We start from the raw sequence: 13,231 nt of genomic DNA, 5'->3' as shown, positions 1-13,231 counted from the left end.
ATATTTGCCTATTTATAAGATATACGATAAATGACTAAAAGATAAATAAGTAGCAGACAGTTTACATGCATGCAATGCTTTCTTCTCGTCTTTATCAAGTGAGCTTTTATCCATTTTACATTAAAAGAACTATGAAAAAAAAAAATAAAGACAAATATCAAACAGGGAATGCTACGTACCAAAAACGCAGACTCCCCAAAACGAAAACCACAGCACGCAGACGCGCACACCACAAACACACACACACACATACACATACACGCGCTCACACACAAAGCCAACACAATAGGACAAAGCCGATTGAATTGAGTTTTTAGTAATCTAAATATGTTATGCATTGAATCTGGTTTTTTAAAACGGAACGTTTTACAACAATTTTGCTTAATACTTTTCTTTTTAATTGCGGGTAAACTTATCTTACATATGAAACAAATGACTCCCAAAAATGTAAAATTTATCATTTAACAATTCATGCAACTACAGGTGGCACATGGCATGACACTGCATCAAATGTCGTTGATGATAATTTTACATAGAAATTAGAATGAAATCGGCCTGATCAACAATGAATTGCACTGGCGAGCCTATGCGACAGTATAATCAATACTCGAATGAGCGTGTTCCACTGTATGTGATACAATTTCAACAGATACAAAAACAGTAACATGTACCTGAACACGACGTATTGCTACAGGATTGCACTTGCAAAGAGGTACCGTCACAATATCGTCCCATAATCGATGGTTTGGGGTTTGAGCAAGTCCGTATCCGAGTAGTAAAGCCAGTTCCACATGTTACACTGCATGCTCTCCAATCTTCCCAATCCGTCCAGCCACCATCTGTCACTGAGATGTTAAATTGTTCATACTAATATCATAATGGTAGGTCGAAATGCTTTTTTACATTAACTTTACATTCACACAAAAATATATCTCCAGAAAACCCTTCGCTTAAACAGCTGATGAAAAAAGCACCAGTCATTTGGTAAAACAGGTAGTTAGATGGGTGGGTTTTGGTGTTAGTTCAAATTATGTTTTTTTTCACAATGTCAGTTTGATTAAACCTTATATTTTTAAATGTCAGAATATTCTTAGATCTTTGGCAATAAAACAGATGGGTACGTGTGCTTGATAGATTTCTAGACTGATTTGAAAACATGACCTTAAGCAAGTTTTCATAATAGGAGTTTATGGGAAAATAAAATTTCTGAGGACATTCTCGAGAATAAAATATTTCTTCATTGCAAATTTTAGTGAAACCATTTACAGTCATAAGAACATAACGAACCTATTCTTAAATTAACATTTTTTACTAAAACCGAATAACACGATGAGATAAACTGTAATCGATAAAGTGTTGATTATTTGAGCTGCATCATATGAAAATATAAAGTAAACAGTTAACTGAATGAGAAATTTGTATGTAACATAACATCTGTATGTACTATACAAATTCCGAAATATTGATAAACCGTATTTTTAAGAGAAAATAGTCAATTGATAGGCAGTGTAACAAAAACTAAAAACTTCAAATAGGAACAATCTTTTTAGATATATGTGCAGTTCTGCATCAAAGTATGTACACTGAAAGTAGTATTAAAATATCATGTTCTGAAAAAAGTTATGTGAACTGAAAAAATGATCCCGGGTAAACTATTTGGGAAAAACGGAGACGACTCCGCTAAGACTTTGTGGTAGGCTTAGGTGTCTATTGACCTCAAACCTCATCAAATTATGCACATTTTACCTCTAGGTAGGGAAAAAAGTATGCATAATTGCCACACGGATAAGCAATCTGAATAGAAAACTAATAAGTTCATGACCCGAGGAAAGTGTGACATTTTCTACAGAGAAATTTGTCAAAAAAAACGGATGATTTTTTTAAATTAATTTAAAACCCACAATCTTACAAGTTATAATATGTTGAAAAGGCTACTGCTGGAAAGAGAACGCAAACATGTCCAAACACTTACATGTAGTGTGTGATAACTATATATTTGCCTATTTATAAGATATACGATAAATGACTAAAAGATAAATAAGTAGCAGACAGTTTACATGTATGCAATGCTTTCTTCCCGTCTTTATGAAGTGAGCTTTTATCCATTTTACATTAAAAGAACTATGAAAAAAACAAAGACAAATATCAAACAGGGAATGCTACGTACCAAAAACGCAGCCTCCCCAAAACGAAAACCACAGCACGCAGACGCGCACACCACAAACACACACACACATACACATACACGCGCTCACACACAAAGCCAACACATTAGGACAATAGCCGATTGAATTGAGTTTCAATAGTCTAAATATGTTATGCATTGAATCTGGTTTTTAAAACGGAACGTTTCACAACAATATGCTCAATACTTGCTTTTAATTGCGGTAAACTTATCTTACATATGAAACAAATGACTCAAGAATGTAAATATTATCATTGTAACAATTCATGCAACTACAGGTGGCACATGGCATGACACTGCATCAAATGTCGTTGATGGTAATTTTACATAGAAATTAGAATGAAATCGGCCTGATCAACAAAGAATTGAACGGGCGAGCCTATGTGACAGTATAATCAATACTCGAATGAGCGGTGCTCCACTGTATGTGATACAATTTCAACAGATACAAAAACAGTAACATGTACCTGAACACGACGTATTGCTACAGGATTGCACTTGCAAAGAGGTACCGTCACAATATCGTCCCATAATCGATGGTTTGGGGTTTGAGCAAGTCCGTATCCGAGTAGTAAAGCCAGTTCCACATGTTACACTGCATGCTCTCCAATCTTCCCAATCCGTCCAGCCGCCATCTGTCACTGAGATGTTAAATTGTTCATACTAGTATCATAATGGTCGGTCGAAATGCTTTTTTACATTAACTTTAGATTCACACAAAAACATATCTCCAGAAAAGCCTTCGCTTAAACAGCTGATGAAAAGATCACCAGTCATTTGGTAAAACAGGTAGTTAGAGGGTGGGATTTGGTGTTCAAATTATGTTTTTTTCACAATGTCAGTTTGATTAAACCCTATATTTTTAAATGTCAGAATATTCTTAGATCTTTGGCAATAAAAAAGATGGGTACGTGTGCTTGACAGATTTCTAGACTGATTTGAAAACATGACCTTAAGCAAATTTTCATAATAGGAGTTTATGGGAAAATAAAAATTCTGAGGACATTCTCGGGAATAAAAATATTTCTTCATTGCAAATTTTAGTGAAACCATTTACAGTCATAAGAACATAACGAACCTATTCTTAAATTCACCTTGTTTACTAAAACTGAATAACACGATGAGATAAATGTAATCGATAAAGTGTTGATTATTTGAGCTGCATCATATGAAAATATAAAGTAAACAATTAACTGAATGAGAGATTTGTATGTAACATAACATCTGTATGTACTAAACAAATTCCGAAATATTGATAAACCGTATTTTTTAAAAGAAAATAGTTAATAGATAGGCAGTGTAATAAAAACTGAAAACTTCAAATAGGAACAATCTATTTTAGATATATGTGCAGTTAACTGCATCAAAGTATATGGACTGAAAATAGTATTAAAATATCATGTTCTGAAAAAAGTCATGTGAGCTGAAAAAAAAATGATCCCGGGTAGACTATTTGGAAAAAATGGAGACGACTCCGCTAAGACATTATGGCAGGCTTAGGTGGCTATTGAACTCAAACCTCATCAAATTATGCACATATTACCTCTAGGTAGGGAAAAAAGCATGTATAATTGCCACACGGATTAGCAATCTGAATAGAAAACTAATAAGTTCATGCCCCGAGGAAAGTGTGACATTTTCTATAGGGAAATTTGTCGAAAAAAACGGATGATTTTTTAAATTAATTCAAAACCCACAATCTTACAAGTTAAAATATGCTGAAAAGGCAATTTCTGTAACAAGGGCAATATCTTCTACCTATATATATGCGTCAAGGTATGGGATGAATATCTAGAAACAGCAGAAAATCAAAGAAATTAATTTCAGGACTGTTAGATGCATGACTGTATTATCGTGCATAGCAATCATAATAGATGGTTACTTTTCCTTTGCACTGAAATATCATGGACAGGATTAAGATTAACAGACGGTTCACTCAACAATTTCACTACATAAACAAATTGTTTCTTTGCTTAAAAAAGGCTAAGGGTAAGTCTCTACAATATATTATATAAACAAGTAGGATTTCAATATTCGACATTCACAAAACGGACCTATCGCCCTGACATTCAGTTTTTTCGAGTTTTTTTCCAGAGTTGCCGATTTTCAGCACGATATTTAGTATATTTCATTACATGTCAAACTTCATTGGGACGTTATTTACCATACTTCATACCTCTAATCGATTATAAGGATGATTACCTGAACAAGAACTATTACCACATATTTGCACTTGATCCGAGGTACCTTCACAATATTGTCCCATTGTCGAAGGTCTTGGGTTTGAACATGTCCGTATTCGAGTAGTTATGCCAATTCCGCACGTTACACTGCATGCTCCCCAATCACCCCAACTCGTCCAATCTCCATCTGTGACTGAGATGTTAAATTGTCATATTTATAATATTTGTAGTGTAAAATTTATATACATTTAAGGTTTTACAAAATGATGAAAAACTCTACAGAATGCTTGTCATTATGATTAAATTCAAAGCACCAATTTTAGATATACAAGCATAAACCTAAACATTGGAAAGAGATAATCTATGTCTAGCAAACAAACGAAGCTTCAGGTTACCTGCTTCACGCGAAAGCAGCCGCCATCTATGACTGAGATGTTAAATTGTTCATACTAATATCATAATGGTAGGTCGAAATGCTTTTTTACATTAACTTTACATTCACACAAAAATATATGTCCAGAAAACCCTTCGCTTAAACAGCTGATGAAAAAAAGCACCAGTCATTTGGTAAAACAGGTAGTTAGTGGGGTGGGATTTGGTGTTAATTCAAATTATGTTTTTTTCACAATGTCAGTTTGATTAAACCCTATATTTTTAAATGTCAGAATATTCTTAGATCTTTGGCAATAAAACAGATGGGTACGTGTGCTTGATAGATTTCTAGTCTGATTTGAAAACATGACCTTAAGCAAGTTTTGATAATAGGAGTTTATGGGAAAATAAAAATTCTGAGGACGTTCTCGGGAATAAAAATATTTCTTCATTGCAAATTTTAGTGAAACCATTTACAGTCATAAGAAAATAACGAACCTATTCTTAAATTAACATTTTTTTTCTAAAACCAAATAACACGATGAGATAAACTGTAATCGATAAAGTGTTGATTATTTGAGCTGCATCATATGAAAATATAAAGTAAACAATTAACTGAATGAGAAATTTGTATGTAACATAACATCTGTATGTACTATACAAATTCCGAAATATTGATAAACTGTATTTTTAAGAGAAAATAGTCAGTCGATAGGCAGTGTAACAAAAACTAAAAACTTCAAATAGGAACAATCGTTTTTAGATATATGTGCAGTTCTGCATCAAAGTATGTACACTGAAAATAGTATTAAAATATCATGTTCTGAAAAAAGTTATGTGAACTGAAAAAATGATCCCGGGTAAACTATTTGGGAAAAACGGAGACGACTCCGCTAAGACTTTATGGTAGGCTTAGGTGGCTATTGACCTCAAACCTCATCAAATTATGCACATTTTACCTCTAGGTAGGGAAAAAAGCATGCATAATTGCCACACGGATAAGCAATCTGAATAGAAAACTAATAAGTTCATGACCCGAGGAAAGTGTGACATTTTCTACAGAGAAATTTGTCAAAAAAAAACGGATGATTTTTTTTAATTAATTTAAAACCCACAATCTTACAAGTTATAATATGCTGAAAAGGCTACTGCTGGAAAGAGAACGCAAACATGTCGAAACACTTACATGTAGTGTGTGATAACTATATATTTGCCTATTTATAAGATATACGATAAATGACTAAAAGATAAATAAATAGCAGACAGTTTACATGTATGCAATGCTTTCTTCCCGTCTTTATGAAGTGAGCTTTTATCCATTTTACATTAAAAGAACTATGAAAAAAACAAAAAACAAAGACAAATATCAAACAGGGAATGCTACGTACCAAAAACGCAGCCTCCCCAAAACGAAAACCACAGCACGCAGACGCGCACACCACAAACACACACACACATACACATACACGCGCTCACACACAAAGCCAACACATTAGGACAATAGCCGATTGAATTGAGTTTCAATAATCTAAATATGTTATGCATTGAATCTGGTTTTTAAAACGGAACGTTTCACAACAATATGCTCAATACTTGCTTTTAATTGCGGTAAACTTATCTTACATATGAAACAAATGACTCAAGAGTGTAAAATATTATCATTGTAACAATTCATGCAACTACAGGTGGCACATGGAATGACACTGCATCAAATGTCGTTGATGGTAATTTTACATAGAAATTAGAATGAAATCGGCCTGATCAACAAAGAATTGAACGGGCGAGCCTATGTGACAGTATAATCAATACTCGAATGAGCGGTGTTCCACTGTATGTGATACAATTTCAACAGATACAAAAACAGTAACATGTACCTGAACACGACGTATTGCTACAGGATTGCACTTGCAAAGAGGTACCGTCACAATATCGTCCCATAATCGATGGTTTGGGGTTTGAGCAAGTCCGTATCCGAGTAGTAAAGCCAGTTCCACATGTTACACTGCATGCTCTCCAATCTTCCCAATCCGTCCAGCCACCATCTGTCACTGAGATGTTAAATTGTTCATACTAGTATCATAATGGTCGGTCGAAATGCTTTTTTACATTAACTTTAGATTCACACAAAAACGTATCTCCAGAAAAGCCTTCCCTTAAACAGCTGATGAAAAGATCACCAGTCGTTTGGTAAAACAGGTAGTTAGAGGGTGGGATTTGGTGTTCAAATTATGTTTTTTTCACAATGTCAGTTTGATTAAACCCTATATTTTTAAATGTCAGAATATTCTTAGATCTTTGGCAATAAAAAAGATGGGTACGTGTGCTTGACAGATTTCTAGTCTGATTTGAAAACATGACCTTAAGCAAATTTTCATAATAGGAGTTTATGGGAAAATAAAAATTCTGAGGACATTCTCGGGAATAAAAATATTTCTTCATTGCAAATTTTAGTGAAACCATTTACAGTCATAAGAACATAACGAACCTATTCTTAAATTCACCTTGTTTACTAAAACTGAATAACACGATGAGATAAATGTAATCGATAAAGTGTTGATTATTTGAGCTGCATCATATGAAAATATAAAGTAAACAATTAACTGAATGAGAGATTTGTATGTAACATAACATCTGTATGTACTAAACAAATTCCGAAATATTGATAAACCGTATTTTTTAAAAGAAAGTTGTTAATAGATAGGCAGTGTAACAAAAACTGAAAACTTCAAATAGGAACAATCTATTTTAGATATATGTGCAGTTAACTGCATCAAAGTATATGGACTGAAAATAGTATTAAAATATCATGTTCTGAAAAAAGTCATGTGAGCTGAAAAAAAAATGATCCCGGGTAAACTATTTGGGAAAAATGGAGACGACTCCGCTAAGACATTATGGTAGGCTTAGGTGGCTATTGAACTCAAACCTCATCAAATTATGCACATATTACCTCTAGGTAGGGAAAAAAGCATGTATAATTGCCACACGGATTAGCAATCTGAATAGAAAACTAATAAGTTCATGCCCCGAGGAAAGTGTGACATTTTCTATAGGGAAATTTGTCGAAAAAAACGGATGATTTTTAAAATTAATTCAAAACCCACAATCTTACAAGTTAAAATATGCTGAAAAGGCAATTTCTGTAACAAGAGCAATATCTTCTACCTATATATATGCGTCAAGGTATGGGATGAATATCTAGAAACAGCAGAAAATCAAAGAAATTAATTTCAGGACTGTTAGATGCATGACTGTATTATCGTGCATAGCAATCATAATAGATGGTTACTTTTCCTTTGCACTGAAATATCATGGACAGGATTAAGATTAACAGACGGTTCACTCAACAATTTCACTACATAAACAAATTGTTTCTTTGCTTAAAAAAGGCTAAGGGTAAGTCTCTACAATATATTATATAAACAAGTAGGATTTCAATATTCGACATTCACAAAACGGACCTATCGCCCTGACATTCAGTTTTTTCGAGTTTTTTTCCAGAGTTGCCGATTTTCAGCACGATATTTAGTATATTTCATTACATGTCAAACTTCATTGGGACGTTATTTACCATACTTCATACCTCTAATCGATTATAAGGATGATTACCTGAACAAGAACTATTACCACATATTTGCACTTGATCCGAGGTACCTTCACAATATTGTCCCATTGTCGAAGGTCTTGGGTTTGAACATGTCCGTATTCGAGTAGTTATGCCAATTCCGCACGTTACACTGCATGCTCCCCAATCACCCCAACTCGTCCAATCTCCATCTGTGACTGAGATGTTAAATTGTCATATTTATAATATTTGTAGTGTAAAATTTATATACATTTAAGGTTTTACAAAATGATGAAAAACTCTACAGAATGCTTGTCATTATGATTAAATTCAAAGCACCAATTTTAGATATACAAGCATAAACCTAAACATTGGAAAGAGATAATCTATGTCTAGCAAACAAACGAAGCTTCAGGTTACCTGCTTCACGCGAAAGCAGCCGCCATCTGTGACTGAGATGTTAAATTGTTCATACTAATATCATAATGGTAGGTCGAAATGCTTTTTTACATTAACTTTACATTCACACAAAAATATATGTCCAGAAAACCTTTCGCTTAAACAGCTGATGCAAAAAAGCACCAGTCATTTGGTAAAACAGGTAGTTAGTTGGGTGGGATTTGGTGTTAATTCAAATTATGTTTTTTTCACAATGTCAGTTTGATTAAACCCTATATTTTTAAATGTCAGAATATTCTTAGATCTTTGGCAATAAAACAGATGGGTACGTGTGCTTGATAGATTTCTAGACTGATTTGAAAACATGACCTTAAGCAAGTTTTCATAATAGGAGTTTATGGGAAAATAAAAATTCTGAGGACGTTCTCGGGAATAAAAATATTTCTTCATTGCAAATTTTAGTGAAACCATTTAGAGTCATAAGAACGTAACGAACCTATTCTTAAATTAACATTTTTTTTCTAAAACCAAATAACACGATGAGATAAACTGTAATCGATAAAGTGTTGATTATTTGAGCTGCATCATATGAAAATATAAAGTAAACAATTAACTGAATGAGAAATTTGTATGTAACATAACATCTGTATGTACTATACAAATTCCGAAATATTGATAAACTGTATTTTTAAGAGAAAATAATCAATCGATAGGCAGTGTAACAAAAACTAAAAACTTCAAATAGGAACAATCTTTTTTAGATATATGTGCAGTTAACTGCATCAAAGTATGTAGACTGAAAATAGTATCAAAATATCATGTTCTGAAAAAAGTTGATCCCTGGTAAACTATTTGGGAAAAATGGAGACGACTCCTCTAAGACATTATGGTAGGCTTATGTGGCTATTGACCTCAAACCTCATCAAGTTTTGCACATTTTACCTCTAGGTAAGGAAAAAAGAATGCAAAATTGCCACACGGATAAGCAATCTAAATAGAAAACTGATCAGTTCATGTGACATTTTCTATAGGGAAATTTGTCAAAAAAGGATGATTTTTTAAATTGATTCAAAACCAACAATCTTACAAGTTATAATATGCTGAAAAGGCTACTGCTGGAAAGGGAGCAATATATGCATGCGTCAATATATGGGATAAATATCTAGAAATAGGAGAAAATCAAAGAAATTAATTTCAGGACTGTTAGATGCATGACTGTATTATTATGCGTAGCAATCATAATAGATGGTTACCTTTCCTTTGCACTGAAATATCATAGACACGATTAACAGACGGTTCACTCAACAATTTCACTACATAAACAAATTGTTTCCCTTGCTTATAAAAAGACTAAGGGTAAGTCTCTACTATATATATATATATATATATATATATATATATATATATATATATATATATATATATATATAAACAAGTAGGATTTCAAAATTCGACATTCACAAACAAACATATCGCCCTGACATTCAGTTTTTTCGAGTTTTTTTTTCCAGAGTTGCCGATTTTCAGCATGATAAATAGTATATTTCATTAAATGTCAAACTTCATTGGGACGTTATTTACCATGCTTCATACCTCTAATCGATTATAAGGATGATTACCTGAACAAGAACTATTATCACATATTTGCACTTGATCCGAGGTACCCTCACAATATTGTCCCATTGTCGAAGGTCTTGGGTTTGAACATGTCCGTATTCGAGTAGTTATGCCAATTCCGCACGTTACACTGCATGCTCCCCAATCAGCCCAACTCGTCCAACCGCCATTTGTAACTGAGATGTTAAATTGTGTATACGAGATTATCATATTGTAGGGTAAAATGTATTTACATTAAGAGTTTTGTAAAATTGTATAAATAATGATTGTCATTATGATTAAACTTAAAGCACCAACTTTAAATAAACGGAAATAAAGCGAACGCGGGAAACCTAAGCAGGCGAAAGAAATAAAACTGTTTCAAGTTACCTGCTTTACGCAAAATCTGAAGAAAAATTAGTGTTTATAACTATGTTTCTTGAAAGAAATTTACTTGACTTATATTGTTCAGATTATATAGTTATATCTCTAAATAATACATATATAATCACTGTTACGGAAATGATACAATGCAATCTTTTGATTTCTTTCTTGTAGTGTTGATTTCTATTTTCCTCTCTTGATTTCAAATTCCTTAATAATTTGTTGGAATGTTAACATTTTTTTCTTATATGCACCTTCATTTACGTTTGCTAAGATCAATAACAGCTCTAATTTTACAAAATTTTCTTTATAAAAGAATTCCGCTTAAATCGGTGCTTGAGTTCTGTTTGCATGTTTCAAGCCTTTCTTTCTTGACCAAACTCAGTCAAAGCGTGTCTGCCTTTATTAAGCTTGGTTGCGTTCGTGTCTTCCTAGGTATCTTATATATTTTTATCATAGATCTATGTAATATTTAGTGACAGCTTCCGCCATAAAAAAATACTGTTGGCTATGTATGTTATTGAAATCTTGTTCTGTGCAAAACTCGGGTTTTAAGACGTAACTTAAAAGTTTGGTATAGTATATTTATCATTTTGGGTTCATCTAGAAATCCGAAGAATTACAAAAATCATTAAGGAAGTAGTATACTTAAACCTTGAATGTGCGCACGTTCAGCCGGAAACAAATCTGTGAATTTATGACAACATTGACCAAATGTGTTTGAATATATAATCTTCTGGACAATAACATAACGCTGTTTCCGATCTGATGCTAAATGGTTTGATAATGCAGAAATAATCAATATTTAAGCTCATAAATGCTATAAAACATTGTTTGTTTAAATGACGTCAGAGACGCAATAACGTTACTTGTAAATTCAATAGCTTTTATTTTCAAAATACGTTATTGTAAACATCCTTTTAGCTCCAACATTCGGAGAATAGGGGTGATATTCTACTCGCCCTGGCATCGGCGTCGGCGTGAGCGTTCATGGTTAAGCTTTTTTTTTCTGTAATATCTTTGTTACTATCGCCTTTATCTTACTGTATCTTCACATACACATTGTCCAGCGTTCCAATAAAGAATACGCAGGGAGTGGGCTCATTATACCCAATGTTTAAAGTCACCAAGTTGTTATAATTGGTATTATTTTCAGGTTTTATTTTTCTGAAAGCTTCGTTTATAGACATGTATTTGGTACTTTATAAGATAATACCTAATGATATTTCTTTATAATCATCATCTGTCTGTGTGTTAGCTCTAATTTTTATTTGTGACAAAATTATTCCCCTTTCATATTATACTTATGTTTTCTTTTTTTTTTTAAATTAAGACATAAATTCATCTCCTGTCAAACCGCTGAACCAGCTCTTGTTATTTGGTGAAAACTGTTAGGAGAATTAAACAAAATACTTCCATTGATGGTAATTATTATATAATAACCAAAACTTCATCCCAAACAGTGATTAGTCATTTAATAGAATCATTGGATGCAGGGGAATCACGAGGGACAATCTGGTTTTATTTAAATTTGACTCTTACATTTTATCGAGGATTAGCACATACATCATTTTTGACATACACCAAATATTTGCCAAATAGAGTGTGCCGCTATGACGTTTGACGCTATGATGTAATAATTTTAACGTACAAAGTGAGAATAGTTGCATAATAACACATAATGTTCAGTCTTCTCTGTTTCATAGGAAAATAAACCTTGTCTTTTAGAATAAATCTTAAATGATATACATACCGGGTTTCTGATGTATGGAAAATATAACCAAAATCGAAAACACGACTGCCACTACCAAACCGGACACAACACAACCTAGCAAAACTATCACAAATTTTGTTTTGTCTCGTTTTTCCTTTGAAACTCCTATTTTCTCACTGTTTACTTTCCTCTCTGTTTTCAAATTTTGATAGGTTTCCTCCATATCACCACCGCGTGTTATTATAGCATAGTCTCCTTCGTTTGCTTCAAGCTCGTTAAGCTTTATAGAAGGTTTATCGACACCCGGACTTTTAGTGTAGCGTACAGTTGTTGCCATGATGTGACTTAACTGATGCTGTATGTCATTAAATTTTTAAGTTTTCAAGATGTGGTTCAGCAAAATTTCCAAAATGATTCTTGTTAAAGAACTGCTTTAAATGAATATTTTACTTCCTCACACCTTATTTATTTAAACATACTCGTCAGTTTGATATTTAATCTTTTTATTACATGTGAAAAATGTCCTTAATATATTAAATTACAACATCAGCTAACTGTGAATTCATTTGTTTCTGAATGATTTCATAGGAGAGGTCGAATACAATTGTTATCTATAATACATAGTTGAGTATAAGAATCAAAAATATCTTGCTGATAACATTTTAGAATGTTACATATAATTTAATATTTCATTTCACCCGATATTTAGGCCTGCCCGCTTAGCTTAGTAGGTAGAGCGTTGGTCTACGGATCGCGGGGTCGTGAGTTCGGGGTATGCTTCTTACAGCCACACACGGCATTTAAAGACTGCTGTTTTGATACTTAATAAATTC

General features: G+C 33.0%; 1 protein-coding gene across 1 annotated transcript; it reads right to left on the bottom strand.

Moving 5' to 3' along the window:
* Positions 1-1,569: 1,569 nt before the first annotated feature.
* Positions 1,570-12,875, bottom strand: LOC128553706 (hemicentin-1-like). The gene is made up of 7 exons (XM_053534879.1): positions 12,438-12,875; positions 10,324-10,497; positions 8,350-8,523; positions 6,615-6,788; positions 4,388-4,561; positions 2,653-2,826; positions 1,570-1,583 (listed from the first exon to the last, which is right to left on the bottom strand). The coding sequence occupies exons 1-7, from the start codon at positions 12,733-12,735 to the stop codon at positions 1,570-1,572; spliced, it is 1,182 nt and encodes a 393-aa protein (XP_053390854.1). The 5' UTR covers positions 12,736-12,875.
* Positions 12,876-13,231: the final 356 nt, after the last annotated feature.

The sequence above is a fragment of the Mercenaria mercenaria genome, unplaced genomic scaffold (genome assembly GCF_021730395.1).
Source record: "Mercenaria mercenaria strain notata unplaced genomic scaffold, MADL_Memer_1 contig_4220, whole genome shotgun sequence".
In the NCBI taxonomy this organism is placed as follows: Eukaryota; Metazoa; Mollusca; class Bivalvia; order Venerida; family Veneridae; genus Mercenaria; species Mercenaria mercenaria.
This window is presented reverse-complemented; position numbering and strand designations above follow the sequence as displayed.